The sequence below is a fragment of the Micropterus salmoides genome, unplaced genomic scaffold (assembly GCF_014851395.1).
Source record: "Micropterus salmoides isolate LMB-PRFRI ecotype aquatic unplaced genomic scaffold, ASM1485139v1 Ms_hic_scaffold_23, whole genome shotgun sequence".
NCBI classification, from domain to species: domain Eukaryota; kingdom Metazoa; phylum Chordata; class Actinopteri; order Centrarchiformes; family Centrarchidae; genus Micropterus; species Micropterus salmoides.
The window spans coordinates 6,202,612-6,220,303 of NW_024041484.1; the positions used below are offsets into that span (position 1 = coordinate 6,202,612).

The 17,692-nt window shown below is 44.3% G+C and overlaps 1 protein-coding gene and 1 pseudogene across 1 annotated transcript; both read right to left on the reverse strand.

Annotated features, from left to right (window-relative positions):
* LOC119918129 overlaps positions 1-17,692 on the reverse strand; it is a 57,678-nt pseudogene that overhangs the window by 20,825 nt on the left and 19,161 nt on the right.
* On the reverse strand, positions 8,302-9,708 carry LOC119918128 (NXPE family member 3-like). The gene is made up of 2 exons (XM_038738677.1): positions 9,560-9,708; positions 8,302-9,478 (listed from the first exon to the last, which is right to left on the reverse strand). The coding sequence occupies exons 1-2, from the start codon at positions 9,611-9,613 to the stop codon at positions 9,110-9,112; spliced, it is 423 nt and encodes a 140-aa protein (XP_038594605.1). The 5' UTR covers positions 9,614-9,708; the 3' UTR covers positions 8,302-9,109.

A 17,692-nucleotide genomic window follows, 5' to 3' on the forward strand; every position in this document is an offset into this window, starting at 1 on the left:
TGGGATGCCACAACCGCGCCGCACCGGCTCCAGCGACAGGCAGGCAACAACCCCAGTAGCCAATAGGGGTGGGAGAGAAGTCGACTCCCGGATGAATCGCGACGCGAACACAGAAGACCCCGACCCGACCAACAAATGCCAAAGACACCGGTGATCCATATGCCAATCGACATCGCAATGCCGTTGGAAAGCAAAAGGTGGAACCCGCAGATGAGCGGCAACCAGACCAACCGCGGCGCAACACACAACAGAGGCCAGTGTCCTCTCGCTCTTGGCACCCCACCGCCGCAGAAAGGGCAACCAAACCGCTAAAAAATGCCACGCAATCATCAACATCTGCGCGCAAGTGACGACCCCAACCTGCACACTGCACGAGCACAATGACACCCAACACCCGGCAGCCCCCTGCGTACACCAAGCGTGAGACCGAGCAAATGAGAAAAGAAGCGGCAGAACACAATGGCGAAAGCCAGCAGAGAAAAACACCAGCAGCAAGTCCCAGCCCGGCAGCAAACGCACCGCCCAGGCCACGGTGCACCCGCTGATGAAAGTCCGCTGCCCCCCCAACTGCCGGAAAAGCAGGGGGCCACTAGCGCCAGCCCAACATCCCCCATGCACAGCACGCCCTCCAGCCACCATGCAACACCAGCCAAACCAGCAACGAGGCAAAATCAACTATCCCAGCTGCATGTCACCGCCAACCGACCAACCGTCAAGGCTCCACAATCCCATCGCAGCCCTCCGAACCGCAACCAGACCAACCCGCCAGAGACCCCCACCCCTAGTAGTCAGGGCACCCCACGACCCCCAAAAGTGCAAAGGACCCCAGACCACATGTCCCGGGAAAAGCTGCGTCCCGCCCTGAGGGAGAACAGCAGAGAGCCGTGCCGGGGAGCCCCCCCAGGGCCGACGGTCCCCAAGCCCAGCCGGAGTGCATTTTGCGTGTGCAGTCTTGAAAAAAGTAGACAGTTTTGAAAACGTGTGTAAGAAGTTGTAAAAAACTGTCATTTGGAGAGAACACAGATGAATTCTTAGTGTGATAATGCAGTTTAACAACAAGTTGAACTTGGTTCTGTTTGCTTGACTTGAATCTCTACGTTGATGTCAATTCTTCTTAAACACTCTCATGTGGCCAATGTAAGCCTTAATATAAGGCTTGAATGAATGCATAATTAAGGGCATATGTCACAATTTGTTGTGTGTGTGCTGGCAGGAACAGGTTTCAGGACCCAAAAGCAGGACACAGACGCGGAGCAGGTTCAGTTTCTGGGTATTTATTTAAGCCCACAGAACTTACGGCAGAGTCCAAACAAAGGTTGTCCACAGAGCAGCAAAAACAGAGTCATAAATAAATGATCCAGGGGAAGACAGAACAAAGGATAAGCCAACAAACTTGGTAGCAGAGGCAGGCAAGCAAGACACATGGCAGTGAATGAACACACAACGAACCAGCAACAGCTGGATACCGGAGGTGAGCAGACATAACACAAGTACTGAACACCAAAAATATCAAAGTAAGAAGTAACAGATCAGAATAACAAGAATAACAAAGTAATCCAGACAGCATCAGACATATTACCACTAAACTAAAATCAACAAGGAACACAGACTGAAGCTAAGTAAAACACTGAACTGGGAAATAAGACTCCAAGAAGACAGACACATGAGTGAAACCCAAAACACAACAGACTATATAAGAGATACTGGACACAGGACAGAATCCAAACACTAAGATAAAACTAAACAGACTACAAATAACATGACTGACAGAAACTAAATGAACAAAGCAGAACAGACGTTCGTTTTGAGTGACAGGTGGGTGCCGTCACAGGTAACTGCAGCAACCAGGTTTCATTTGGCCTGCCTCAGCTCCACCACCACTCTACCTCTTTGCCCAAGCGTTGTATGATTCACAGTTGAACTATACAGGTACATCTAAAAAAAAAAAAATCTAATTTTTTGAGCTGCACCTGTAAGTCATGGCATTCGTCTAATTCTGCAATCAGATTTCAAATCCAAATTAAATCCTTGTAAAAATATGAATTGTCACATACATTGTACTAGTTAAAGAAAATGTGTTTTCTCCCAAACCAGACAAAAACTAAATCAAGTGCAGCAAAAGAAACAACCCTATTTTCCAAATTTTTTAGATGCACCTGAACTGGCTCTTTATGCCGGGGACGCACAGGAGACTGGAAGGTTAACCAATTGGAACGTTCAGATAGACCATGATGGCCGGCCAACACTCTGATAATCCAGCCTGTCGTCACCTGAAAAACAACTATAGGTTAATTGTTCAAGCTTCTTACAAAGCGTATTTACGTTTATTGTTACGCAGTAACCTCTAGTGGCCGTAGTAAGTGTAACAGAAGCAAATTCAGTAATGTGATTTAGTATAATAGTGTGACTTACGTTACTTAGGTCAGGTGACTTATGCAACATAGTTTTTTTAAACCACGTTCCTTTTCTAAACCAAGCAGTTTGGTTGCCTAAAAGAATGTTCTCTCTCCTCTGTCCTTTGAACAACATGAACAGCGGAGGAACTAATAACAACAGGCGGCCGAGAAAGCAATCCACCAGATTCTGTAACTGAATAGGAATGTGGAGCTGCTGGCTGCTCATTACCTGTGAGTGACAGTTGGTGAGTAAGCTAAGCTAAGTTACATTCTTATTTGTTGCAAGAAACTGCAAGACCACAAGAATTGTGATTGGTCGGCTGGGTGCAAAACTACCACTCTGTTATTATCATCACTCAGTTTAAAGTGCTCCCACACACCTGAGAGCTTTGCTTTGTTTTCCCTGACCTCCTGTCAGCGGAGGTCAGGCTTGTGTGAAAAAACCCTCAGTATTCAAATAGTTGAAAATCGAATGTGTACCCAACGATTGAATATTTGGGTCCAGCCCTATTATGTTCACTTGCTGCCTAATATAATCCCACCCACTGACACGTGCCATGGTAACGAAATTGTCAGTGTTGTTCACTTCACATAGTTGAATTTTTTATTGATTTGATGTACCCCTTTCAAAATAGCTGAACTTCTCCCTCACCTACCTAAACGTTGTTTGACCTCATGCCCTACCTTAACTAACACCTTGCAGCTGGACGATCCTCTCCATCACAGAATTCTCAAACCCCCAATTTACACCAGGTATTAAAATATTATCTGTATTATCCTTATAATAATCTATCCAATCTTGCCTTTGTGTTTACACGTCGTAGTTTTATTGCTTTCTTGTTATCCTCACTGAGATCTGCAAGTAACAGCTGGTGTGGGAAAGAGTGCGCTTTCTGTAATTTTTTACCTTTGGGAGAATGTTGTATGCTTGGTATATTTTGGTTTTGTCTGTCTGTTTTGTCCCTCTCTCACATTGGGTGGGTGTGGGCGTTGCTTTTGCCCTTCCTGGTTTGGCACGTTTCCTCACCTGACTGCAATCAGGTATGTCGTTCATCTCTAGATCCACCAACTGGACCTCAGTCTCTGCCAGCCCTGCCAGCCAGCCTTCACACATCTCTCTGGATCATCTCTCCCCGGCTTCTGTCTCACTCACCTGCCAGCCAAACCTGCCAGCTCACCTTGACTCAAGAGCTGCTCTTACTGTTCATATTGTATATGCTGTATACCAAATCCACCTACCTCATTTACATAACACCTGCACATAATACTTATTTATTCCAGCTTTCTTTCCACTCAAACTGTGTACATGTATGCTTGCATGTGTACATGCACATCCACCTCCGACAAGTACATAATAATAACAATAATGGTAATAATGATTTACTCCTGCACCCTTTGTACTCTGCTCATTGCACTATTGTCTCAATCTGTCTGTTTTGTTTATAGTGTCTATATATACACTCACCTAAAGGATTATTAGGAACACCTGTTCAATTTCTCATTAATGCAATTATCTAATCAACCAATCATATGGCAGTTGCTTCAATACATTTAGGGGTGTGGTCCTGGTCAAGACAGTCTCCTGAACTCCAAACTGAATGTCAGAATGGGAAAGAAAGGTGATTTAAGCAATTTTGAGCGTGGCATGGTTGTTGGTTCCAGACGGGCCGGTCTGAGTATTTCACAATCTGCTGATTCAAGCTGATAGAAGAGCAACTTTGACTGAAATAACCACTCGTTACAACCGAGGTATGCAGCAAAGCATTTGTGAAGCCACAACACGCACAGCCTTGAGGCGGATGGGCTACAACAGCAGAAGACCCCACCGGGTACCACTCATCTCCACTACAAATAGGAAAAAGAGGCTACAATTTGCAAGAGCTCACCAAAATTGGACAGTTGAAGACTGGAAAAATGTTGCCTGGTCTGATGAGTCTCGATTTCTGTTGAGACATTCAGATGGTAGAGTCAGAATTTGGCGTAAACAGAATCAGAACATGGATCCATCATGCCTTGTTACCACTGTGCAGGCTGGTGGTGGTGGTGTAATGGTGTGGGGGATGTTTTCTTGGCACACTTTAGGCCCCTTAGTGCCAATTGGGCATCGTTTAAATGCCACGGCCTACCTGAGCATTGTTTCTGACCATGTCCATCCCTTTATGGCCACCATGTACCCATCCTCTGATGGCTACTTCCAGCAGGATAATGCACCATGTCACAAAGCTCCAATCATTTCAAATTGGTTTCTTGAACATGACAATGAGTTCACTGTACTAAAATGGCCCCAACAGTCACCAGATCTCAACCCAATAGAGCATCTTTGGGATGTGGTGGAACGGGAGCTTCGTGCCCTGGATGTGCATCCCACAAATCTCCATCAACTTCAAGATGCTATCCTATCAGTATGGGCCAACATTTCTAAAGAATGCTTTCAGCACCTTGTTGAATCAATGCCACGTAGAATTAAGGGAGTTCTGAAGGCCAAAGGGGGTCAAACACAAGCCCCCGAAAGAGGGCGACCGAGGTTCCCTCCATCGTGGCAGCTCAGGCAGTGGGCGCAGGTATCCCGCCGCGACGCTTGGGACACGCTAGCCTCCAGCAAGCACGCGCCATGCTGCCTGCCCCGAGGGGCCATAGTCGGCAGGCGCTTTGGCTCGCATACCATGGGCTGTTGGCGGGATCTCCCTGGCGGACCTCCACTGCAGGGTGCCACGGGGAACCCAAAGCGGAGACCGAGGTCCCCTCTCTCATGGCATCTCAGGAAGCAGGCGCTATTATCCCGCTGCATCGACACCAGGGACGCGCTGGCCTCCAGCAGACACGTGCCAATCTGCATGCCCCGAGGGGCCGCAGGTGGCACAGTTTTCGCTCACATACCGTGGGTTGTCATACCGAGGGCCGACGCAGAACACCGGCCACCAGCCCCGATTTTAGATCTACGGCTCTTGAACAAATCTCTGAGGAGATTCAGATTCAAGATGCTCACCATCCCTGCCATCGTCAGTCAGATTCAATCCGAGGATTGGTTTGTCACGATAGATCTACAAGACGCATATTTCACATCTCCATCCGTCCCTCTCACAGGAAGTTCCCGAGGTTCGCCTACGGGGGAGTGGCATACCAGAATTGGGTTCTCCCGTTCGGCCTAGCACTCTCTCCTCGCACGTTAACGAAATGTATGGATACAGCGGTTCGGCATCGAGATGTCGTCCTCGCCCACCTTCGGCGTTTGGGGCTGCGGCTCAACACAAAGAAGAGCGTGCTGCCCAACAGACTACGTTCCTAGGGGTGGTGTGGAACTCGATGACATTTCGGGCCCACCTGTCACCTGCACGCGTCGGGTCCATTGTGTTCTCAGTAACCAGGATAAAGCTAGGCCGCTCCATCACTGTGAAAAACTTTCAGAGAGTGTTGGGGCTCATGGCAGCAGGGGGAACCAGGGGGATCTGCGCTCGCGCCCATTATGCAAGCTGGCGCATCGGATCCTCCTGTGGTCCCAGCAGAGACTGCTGTCCCTCAGAGCGATGTACATCCCTGGGACCCAGAATCAAGGAGCAGACCTGCTGTCGAGACAGGGGCTGAGGCCCGGGGAATGGAGACTCCACCCCGAGGTGGTGGAGTTATTGTGCGAAGAGTTCGGCCCCATAGACGTGGACTTGTTTGCGTCTCAAGAGACGACGCACTGTCCTCTGTGGTTCTCCCTCTCGCCCCCAACCCCACTAGGGCTGGATGCCATGGTACAGACGTGGCCAAGGCTGCGGCTGTATGCTTTTTCCCGGAAAACTGGATTGTTCAGACTATTTCCCTGGCCTATCAGGTGCGCGGGTTACCTTCACCTATGGCCTTAAGGGCGCACTCTACTCGAGGCATGGCGGCTTCTAGGACCCTCCTCGCAGGGGTGTCACTCCAGGATTTGTGTGATGCGGCTGGCTGGGCCACCCCTCACACCTTCATCCGGTTCTACAGTCTGGACCTTCCTTCTGCACCTGGCACCCGTGCGCTCTCCTCCTAGTCGTGCCGTCAGGTACTGCACACTGGGGGCAGGCGGGGTTTTGGCGCGGCCTAAGTGGGTATTCTCGTTCCATAGAAAAGGGCTAATGTGTCCTGTGTGCCGGCGTGCTTATATACGCCTCCATTTACGCCATCACACGCTACCGTTCTAGCAACACCAATAGGATTGGAGTAGTTTCATTCATGTTCCAGCCCTGCCACGCCCAGAGGCGTTCCCGTAGTCTCGTTTCCCTTCTCGGGAACAAGGGTTACATACGTAATCCAAGACGTTAGGTTCACAGGATAAGTTGAAGTTAAAACCGTCAGTTTCTCTTGACTCTTGTCTGACACACCATTTCATTTCCTCATTCATTCTGTCGATTTCAAAGTAGGCCTACATATCGTAACACATTTACATCTTTAAAAAATTTTAAATCGTTAGTTTTTTACCCAAACATGATCTTGAACATGACCGCTTTATGATCAATCTGTTATCGATGTAAGGACAGATCTCCACTCATCGTGGATTTATGCTCAGCACAGAATAAAATCTATGTCCGTCTTTAAGTATAACACTGTGACTCTGTGGACAGTTGCACTGAAACACTTACTGTGTGCTAAATTACTGCAATGACCACTGTTTAATATGTAACCTATAAAACTGATAGATAGATAGATAATTCTTTTCAGGTCGCATCGAATCTCGTATCTGTGGCGAATATGATTGTAGAAGTGAGCACTACACTCGAATTTCTAACTTAAGTAGCCTACGTCAGCATCAAGGAAGCATTTTGTTTTGGGCTGATCTGAAGCAGCTGGTTACCTGAGCGATCTAAGAAAATACCTGAATATGTTTATCAAGGGTTTTTCCCTCAAGGCTACGGCCAGGTTGTGACCTCCTCTCCCTCACCATGTATGCTTCAGCCACCCACTCTCCTTCCCCCTCCGTTCACCCTGCTATGGGTTGTGTTGCCAGTGGAACCAGCGCACTGAACGGTCAGTGGTCGTTCCCTCTGGCTGGATGAAGTCTGAGCTCTTGATTTTACGCATAATCTGTGTGTTACTGCAGCGAGAGGCTCTCCGCAGTGCTGCGCAACTTTCTAAATTCTTCCAACTCACAAAGAAAATAAAGGTCAGGTCGAAACAGTGTATGAATCGTTAATATACAGCTCTCCAAATTAACTAATGGGCTAACAGTTCATGATTGCTGTGTAGGGTACCATTGGCTGTAGTTACTGACAACTATCACTGAATTAATTTGAGAAATCTTAAAATGTTCCAGTTGCTAGTGAGTTACGAACTGAACATTGATACAGTATTATATAGCTGCAGCCTCCGGTACTGCAGCTATATAATATCGTCCTGTTTTTCTAACTAAAAACCCACTTATGTTAATGTTCAAGCTCATCTTAATTACATTAATCAGGCACCGCCATCGCCCAAGTGTATCTGCTGCAGGTTTATCAAGTGTAACACACAAAGCTACACGAATCGCAAAAAACACTTGGTTTTTCCGATTCGGTTTTGAAATGAAATAATCAAAGAGTGAACCATACACAGATTAGAAGGGAACCCTATATTAGCTAATTTGTATGCTTTGTTTCCTCAATGTGCACAGTTTAACAACAAATAAGATCAGATGCAGTAAATGCCAAACCTACTCAAGTCAAAGTTCCTGAAATCAGTGTCTTGTCCATATTAACACAATCAATTGAACAGTTCTCTTTGAGTGCGTCACATACTGTTAATATGTGTGGTGTGGTTGAGCAGGTTGGAGGACCCAAATGCAGGACACAGAGTGGAACAGGTACACTTCAAAGGGTTTAATTCCAACAAAAGGTGAGCCCACAGTGCCTGAGTCCAAAACAAATCCAAACAAAGGTATGGGGAAACAGATCTAATGCACAGGCAGGCAAGGGTACAGGCAGATATCCAGGGCGGAACAAACAATACAGAAGATAGAGCATTAAGCTACAAACTACACATGACAGAGCAATAGCAACCTACAGCAATGACACATACACACATCCGCTGCTGCTGCTGCTGCAGCTGCTGTGTGCCTGGCCGCAGCAGTCTGAAGTACATGTGTTGGATTTTACAGTCAGTATGTGTTATCTAGACTATAGTAATTACAAAGTACAGAAGTCAAGAGAAGGTTATCAGACTTCAATCAACAAGTGCTCAGCGACAACCTGACCCAGAATTGATATTTCATTTGGCATACACCAAAAACACCCTTGAAAAGCACTTGTAGGCTACTTACCTATTTGAGCAAAACCTTCGACAATGTCTTGAGTAATAAAATCCAAAAGAATGTAATTTGGGAGCTTTGCGGCTCTCTCCTCCTGTTCTTTTCTCTCCTGTCTCTTCTTGTAACCACTATTATGTTTGAATGCTGTGACTCCCAGCTTGCAGGTGTGGTGTGCTAGGATGCTTGTCAGGTTTTGCGTTTCACCTGGGGCCTGTACAACAACGTTGTTCAGGATAGTCTCATGACTGGAGGCCCAAAGTTGACCCTAATATGCCCCTAGGTGGCCCTGTAATTGCAGTTTAAAGACGTTTGTTGAAATTCACTTACATTAATTTCATATCGCCGCATGTATCAGTCCGATTACCACCAAACTTGGGTCAGCTTGCAAGGGTTAGGGTTAGAGGTTAGGGGCGTGGCTCGCATCGGGAGGCTTGGACTGAGCTCTGAGCACCTTGTCACCGTTCACCGCATACTAGTCGCTGCAGCCTAGCGCCAAAGTACAAGTCAAAGCTCTGGGGTTCCCGGTCCAGATGACGACCAGTGTGCCTGGAGCCCTGTCCAGTAGCCGCACCACTGCCCTGCGGATGCTCTGCAGCCGCCGGATGTAGACCTCCATGGGGAAAGGGGTGAAATGAGCCCAGATGCTGAGAGCTACGACAGTGTCGGTGCCTCCGGTTAAGCCATCTAGTTCATTGGCAACGTAACGCAGCTCGGCGGTTGGAACAATGGTATAACTGAGAGGAGGACCGTGGCAGCGATATGTCACCAAGATTGTTTGCATAGTCCAAGGCCATGAAAGGTCCAACTTGTGTCGGGCCGCGCAGGTTAAACTCCTTAAGATCTAAAAGTATTAGAGAGAACAGATGAAGCTGCAGTGTGAACAAAATCAAACTGCTGTCAGAAATCCCTGTGGATCAGTTACCTGGCAGTGCTGCTCTGAAGTACTGAAACCACTGCCTGATGGTGGAGTCTCCATACAGGTGGACCTTCTTGCCTTTCAGACACTAACTGATGGCAGAAGGGGTGTTGAATTGTTGAACTGTGGTGCCACCTAGTGCTCACTACACACCCTGGTAGTAATAGCCAGAAGGTCCAGACTTCACACTGCTGCTCTTCACCTCTGGTTGACCTAAGAGGAAGTTAAAGAATAAGGATGGGGTTATTTTATATATTTTGTACTGTCAAAAAAAACAAAACATATGTCTCTCACTAATTGGTTTGTGGAACACAGTCCCAAGTAATTTTTTACTACTGAAGACATACTGTATATCTTTATAAACGTGTCACAACATAGATTGTAGTTTTTAAAGGTTCAGCTTTAGTATTACTCAAGGTATGCACGTGTTGAACTATTTTCAGCAAAAACACATTTGGAGCACTAGTAGGCTCATTTATTTGTTTAGTTTTTGAACAACAATGAAGCTCACAGAGGAATGAGCCATTCACAGCCTTATCATTTAAAGCAATATCCTGTCCAATGTTGAGGCTCAAACTCACTATCTAGAGATGTAAATTGTCTAAATATTTTGTAGTTTACTGGGAGCAAAACCTTATTGGACTTAATGTACCTCACCAGATGTATGAATGTAGAAAATTGGTCTTCAAAACTGGAAGAAACTATGATAATGCAAATGAGAACACAAGGGCATCTGTTTTTACTTCTAAGTGTGGCTAATGTACCTGCTAGCTGCTAATAACAGCGACTAAAACTAATATGTGATACTGAGATATTGTCCCTCTGCTCAAACGTCCTAATTCACCATAATACTACTCTTACTCCTGAGAGACTATATACACTGCTAACAGCTGGTGAATTGGCCTGAATACATTTCTATACAGGAGAAAGATAGCCAGAAGAAAATAGTAAGTTGTTTACAAATGTAGTCATTTTCTGCCTGTTTTACTTTTGTCTGTAGCTCATTCAGTTTTGAATTATTGTTGATTATTATTATAGGCGGTGGTCGCAGTAAAATATCATGCTTTACCTTTTGTTTTTGGCAACACTGTGACACTGGTGGGTCCTGAAGCCTTAATGTAGACTTTCATGTTGACACCACTGAAAAGAGCACATGTAATAGAATATTTTTTACACACACTACAATATATATTCTACCATGCTGTGCCTTTGGGGCATGTGTGGTTAGCCTTTACGCATTGCTTAATGCTGGGTGGAGACTGCTTAATTAGTGTTCTGGGAAGGTGCGTCTGAGCTTAGTGGTACTCGATGGACCCAGTGATGCATTGACTTATACAGCTATGCCTCTAACCCACTAGCGATAGCCTTAGGCTACGTTCAGACTGCAGGGCAAAGTGACCCAAATGCAATTTTTTTGCTGATATGTGACTCAGATCTGATCTTTTTATAACAGTGTGAACATGTCAGGTCACATGGAATCTGATCTTTTCCAGTTCGGATTTGGGCCACTCATATGTGGTCCAGATCAGACACAGATCGGATCTTTTTAAATGTGTGAATGTCTGGACACTGAGGTCGGAATTGATGCGACTTTGACGTCACTCAAGAGCAGCTGTTCTAGCTGAGCTGTCACAGTTCTGCTGTACACGGAGCCACGGTGAATGAAAAAGCTCCACAAAAAAACATTATAAACACGTGGCTCTTTTCCTTCTCTACCTCGCTATCATCTGCTCACAAATTCCCTTTCTTACACTTGAAATCCACCGGACCGCGAGCTCTCTTCAGAGTTACGCACATGCTACTTTTGCCCGTGCGGCACTGTGAGGAGAGAGAGAGAGCGAGAGTAGTAAGTTGTGTGGCAGTTTCGTTACAGAGCCAGAAACCGTAATGAAAAGAGCAGAACTGCTTTACACTCTATACACCTATGACTGCCCACCATCCACAGCAATAACACTTTTATTAAATTTGTGGACGACACAACTGTGGTGGGCTGCAAACAAAACATGAGTCTGCCTACAGGGATGAAGTCCAGAAACTGACTGCGTGGTGCCACATTAACAACCTGGTACTCAACTCCTCAAAAACAAAAGAACTTTATAATTGACTTTAGGAGGAAGGAAGAAGAATATGCTCCTCTATATATCAAAGGAGACATGGTCGAGCGAGTCAGCAAACTTAAAATTCCTGGGCACACAAATCTCTGAGGACTATTAACACTACCACACTTGTGAAAAAAGGCAGGGGAGCGTCTCTATTTTCTAAGGGCACTGAGGAAGGCCAGAAGCTGCTGATTTCCTTTGTAGCATAGCTAGGCTACGTAAAATTTTAATACAGTTATGAAAATTAATATTTCCGGGAATATTAATTTATGCCTCGAAATTAGGAGCACCACCTAAAGATTTGCTTGTCCGCCAAGGCTTTAGGTCCTTGAGTATAGCCTGAGAATTATACGAATTTCTGGTAATTCATTTAGTTGTTACTGGTTCAGTTATTCTGAAATCTTAAAGTCAATCAGTCAGTCTCAGATCTGAGCATAAGTTCTATGTATAGGGACTCTAGATTCTTAACACACACCTCATCACCGTGCTCAAGGTGAATTTATTAACTAACAAAAGAGTACAATAGTGGGTAAATGTGGTAATATTACAGGGTAACAGTCAATATGACAACCAGGAGGTAATAAAACAGGGTGGCCTGTGTAAGGCTCGACTGAATTTCAGTTTGTATTGTAGAGAGAGAATTCTACAAGTATGAGGGAACGAATGACCGAAATCAGGTTGCAGATTTAGTTTGACTAATCTAAGGGTTATTAACTGTGGATGGAGCCACTAGAGAACACCAACGAGTCACAGAGTGTGGTTTGTTTTGCCCTACCGTTGCCGCAGGTCCCGTATTAAGGCTGCCGGTTGGCTCGTGAAGTCGGTTCTGGCCCAACACCAGTGGCGTTTGAGTTGGGTTCGAAACCGGTGGATTGGGTCCGGAGTCCTCTGTGGGAAGCGCTTGCAGCAAAGGGCTGTCAGCCAAGGCTTTTGATCTGATCTCAGTTCGTTTGTTGTCGCTATAGCGGAGCCCAATAGTGGTTTCATTTGTTCAGGGACATAAATGAAGGCTTCTGAGTTTCTGGTCCAAAGTTGCTCACAACGGTCGGATGAGGTTGCAACAACAAAATCAAATAAACTCACACATTCGCCGTAGGTTCGCGAGGCCTCAGGAATATAGGCTATTTAATGTTGCTGAGATTAAGCAGGCGGCTCCAAACAGAATAAAATTGGATTCAGGGGCTTTCTCAGCTCGTCTGAAGGAGATTAAATACGAAACGAAAAAAATCGGAATTTCAAAAAGTAAAGGAAGTTAAGAGTTTAGTTTCAAGAAAGTTTTTAGAAGAGAGGACCTTTTTTTTTTTTGAAGAGAAGAGAGCGAACAAAAGACAGCAGGGCCTTTTTATTGATTCCACTAGGTAGTGTGACGTCAATTTTGGGGTGGGGGGGTGTCTCCCTAGGAGGTCGCTAACGTGTTAAGTTTTTGGGATAACTAAATATACCATGCGCGTATTTCCCTTTAATCTCCCTCTCTACAATATCGACATTTGGAAAAATACTTAGTTCTAAACATTCGGATAAAGACAGTTAAAACAAGGCTAAACACTATGGAAAAAGGTTATAATGGTTATACAAAACGTAACAAAATTTTATTTTTTCAATTTAATTACCTGTCCTCAGTATACTTGCTGGTTACTGGTTTTAACTCACGAGACAATTTAGATGTAAGCGGGACAGCAAAATTTCATTTATGCAATTACATGGTGATATGCAGCACACCTGGACACACCACCGGTCACTGAACAGATCTCTGCCTCACTGCCACAAATAACTGTCTCCACCTGCTGGCATGTAAAGCCGTCTGCTCCCAGCGATGTTCCACAGACTTCTATTCCTGTCATCATCACGCATAGACCAGTAAACCGAAATGTGCACATCCCACACAGAAATAATAGTAATCTTATAAGGATTAGGACAACTGCACCAACTCCAGCACCCAGAACAAACTCATTTAAAATGGCTCTCTTCAATGTGAGATCACTTTCAAGTAATACTTTTATCTTAAATGATTTTATCTTGTCTGCAAATCTAGATTTTATGTTTTTAACTGAATCCTGGTTGCAGATGAATGACTATAGCCAGCTAGCTGAACTGTGTCCGCCTCAATATGATTGTTTTAGTCAACCGAGGGTCAGTGGTCGTGGTGGTGGGCTAGTGAGCGTGTATAAGAAAAATTTTAAATGTCATCAAGTACGCTGTGATGAATTTAACTCCTTTGAAGTTCTCACTCTTAAAGTTGGAGGGCTGCAACCTATTATATTTGTTATAATTTATCGCCCCCCAAAACCGCCTGGAGGATTTTTATCAGAACTTCCTGAATTTTTATCTACTCTGGTTTTAAATTATGACAGAATTGTTCTTTGTGGCGATTTTAATATTCATGTTGATGACCCCAACAATGTTAATGCAACTGACTTTTTAAATATGGCCACTTCTTTTAACTTCAAACATGTCAAATGGCAAACACATAACCGTGGTCATACACTGGACTTGGTTTTTACCCTGGGTGTCAGCATTTCCTCTGTGGAATTAGTGGACACGACCATATCTGACCACAGATGTATTGTTTTTAGCTGTGATTTGCCTGTTACTCATGCCGCCTCACCAAGCTCCGTGTGTTGTCGCATCTTTAATGAACAAAGTGTTTCAAAGTTTTGCGCATTCTTTCAGAGCCAAAGCCAACACCTGTCTGATTCCAACACCAACAATCTGGTTGATCACTTCAATCATATCTGCTTGTCGTCACTAAATATTACTGCTCCTCTAAAGGTTAGGCCTACATCTAAAGCTAGTAACAACCCTGGATAAATGACAGCATTCGCAGCCTAAAAAGGGAATGCAGGAAAGCAGAGCACAGATGGAAAAAATCCAGTCTCCAAGTCCATTACCTCAGTCTGAAGGATTTATTAATTAACTACAATAACATGGTTAAGGATGCGAGAACACATATTTTTCTGAACTCATTACTACACATAAACACAATCCCAGGTTTCTGTTTAAGACTGTGGATCAGCTGGTAAACCCAACCCCTCCTTGTGCCTCAGCTGGAAGTAATGATGACTGTGAATTGTTTTTATCTTATTTTACCAATAAGGTGGTGTCAATCAGAGCCTCTATTACCCCCGCGGCCTCTTACTCAGAGGTTCCTCACCAGCAACAAGAGAGTTTTAACCAGTTTTATCCCATCGACTTGTCTGAGCTTTTAAAAACAGTATCACAAATGAGAGTGTCCTCCAGCCCACTTGATGTAATACCTACAAAATTTTTACTGAAAGTAATAGATTCTGTTGGGCCCCATTTGATCTCTGTTTTCAACAGCTCCCTATCTACTGGTTGTGTCCCTGATTATTTTAAAACGGCTTGCGTGAACCCACTTTTAAAGAAACCTGGTTTAGATCCCTCCCTCCCACATAATTTTAGACCAATTTCAAAACTGCCTTTTATTGCAAAGATTCTAGAAAGAATTGTGTCCAAACAGCTGCTCACTGTGCTGGAAAATAACAAATTATTTGAAAAGTGTCAGTCTGGTTTTAGGAAGTACCACAGCACTGAGACTGCCTGCTTAAAGTCACCAATGACCTTTTAATGTCTGCTGATGAAGGTATGTGCTCAGTCCTGGTACTCCTGGACCTTAGCGCTGCTTTTGACACCATTGATCACAACATCATGTTAGACAGACTGAGGCACTGGGTGGGGATCTCTGGTACTGCCCTAGAATGGTTTTCATCCTACCTGTCAAATAGGAAGTTTTGTGTGTCTGTAAACAACTATGTCTCCTCATTCTGTCCAGTTAAATATGGTGTGCCTCAGGGGTCGGTCTTAGGACCCATTTTGTTTTCCTTGTATCTGCTTCCCCTTGGACATATTATCCATAAACATGGCATTTCTTTTCATATTTATGCTGATGACACACAAATATACTTGCCCGTCAGATCCACAGACCCTGGAATGCTGAGTTCACTTAACAACTGCCTTTGTGAAGTTAAAAAATGGATGTCAAATAATTTCCTCCAGCTGAACTCAGACAAAACAGAAATCCTGGTCATCGGGTCTCAGCAGATGGCAAAGCAAATACTGCCATCTGCTGGTTCCCTAGTAAATCACATTAAGCCTGTGGCAAAGAACCTTGGTGTTTGGTTTGATAGTAATTTAAATTTCGAGCAGCACACCACAGAGTTTGTTCAATCATGTTTTTATCAACTTAGAAATATAGCAAAAATTCGATCTATGTTAACTTTTAAGGACACCGAGACCATTTTACACGCCGTCATCTCATCACGCCTGGATTATTGCAACAGCCTTTTCACCTGTTTAACCCCCGGGGCTCTGGAACAGCCTGCCCGAGGAAATCAGGTCGGCTGAGTCAGTGAACTCTTTTAAGTCCCTTCTTAAAACATACTTTTATAGGAGAGCCTTTCCTGATCTTATTTGACTTTATTTTATCCCTTTTATTTTATTGTATTTTATTAATTTTATATTAATTTTTCATGCTCTTATCTTGTTTTTTTTGTATTATTCTTTACACTTGTTAAAGCACTTTGTAACTTGTTTTTGAAAAGTGCTCTACAAATAAGGATTATTATTATATTATTATGATAGTTAGGCCTACTTAGCGATCCTGTCAGTGTAAGCCGAGTTTTAAACACTTGCGTGTTATACCTTTCTTGTCCCCTTGGTGGCGCTTGGGTCACACAAGAAAAGAGTAGACATTCCACTTTAACTGAGAGGCTGGTGATGCACACGAGCGTTTCAATGGATAATTTAGTAGGAAATTGTATATGAAACATTTAACTAAAGCATTAGTTAATACTGAACAGACAGTGATTACTAGGGAGTAACAGGGATGAATTAAAACAACACAGAAAGAGGTTAGAAAACTAGTTCAAGATTACTTTCTTATGGGTCTGCTAGTCAAACATCACTAAAGGATAACAACAGGGTCATTACTTACTAAACTCAGAGGCAAACACCGCTGCTCACTTAGCAAGGTTATTATTTAAACAGAATAAACACAGTTATAATGGAACCTTGCTTGGTTCGAGAAACAGGGGTTTTTATGGTCTCTTTTCTTTGCATTCCTGGCTTATCGCATCGGCTATCAGAGAATGAAATGGTGGTTTATGGCTCAGCCGTTCTGTGGAGAGAAAAGAGTCAGGTTGAGGCTGGAGGTGACCTGCTGGAGGGAGAAGGGGTCAGATCGCCCCCTTTCCTGTCCTGTGGACTGTCTTTAGTGACACCTTTACGGCTAGAAAGGTTCACTAAGGCTCTTTGAATACACAATCCTTAAGCGATTCATTGTCTGATTGAGTCTCTTTCGGTCCTTACCAAACACCAGGCGATGTCTCGGGGTTTTACATGTGAAAAGGTCAACTCTCGGGGAGGGAAACTTCCCTCCCTCTTTTGACACCACCTGACCTTCTTTGAAGTGCGTCTGGTTGAGTTCACAACACCTTTTACAGAGGTTCTGTTGAAAGTGTCCTCTCTCACAACTTTCTGGTGTGGTTCACAAGGTCCATTAAGACCCGCATCTCCAGATTCCTGAACATTTTCTTCCTACAAGCCATAAAATAACTGAACTGTCAAAAACAATGAAACAGGGTGACGAACTTGGGACTACTCAGTATCATGGCTGAGTGCTATGATCACTACTGGAATTGGTGCAAGGTTTTTAGAGTTTATTACTTTTATATTACATTAACTGTGAAATATTTGTTTTGATTTGTAGACAATATTGTTTTACTCCTGCTGATTCTGTTTATGAGATGCGCATGTGGGTCACTTTCAGGCCGCGGACAATTCACACTGAAGTCTGATATGAGCCACATTTAAAGAGGTCATATTATGCTCATTTTCAGGTTCAAAATCTCATTTAGGGGTTGTAGCAGAACAGGTTTACATAGTTTTTTTTTTTCAAAAAACATCATATTTTTGTCATACTGCACATTGCTGCAGCACCTCTTTTCACCCTGTGTGTAACGCTTCATTTTAGCTATGGAGTGATATATCTTACCTCTACAAGATCTTTGTTGGGAGTTGCACA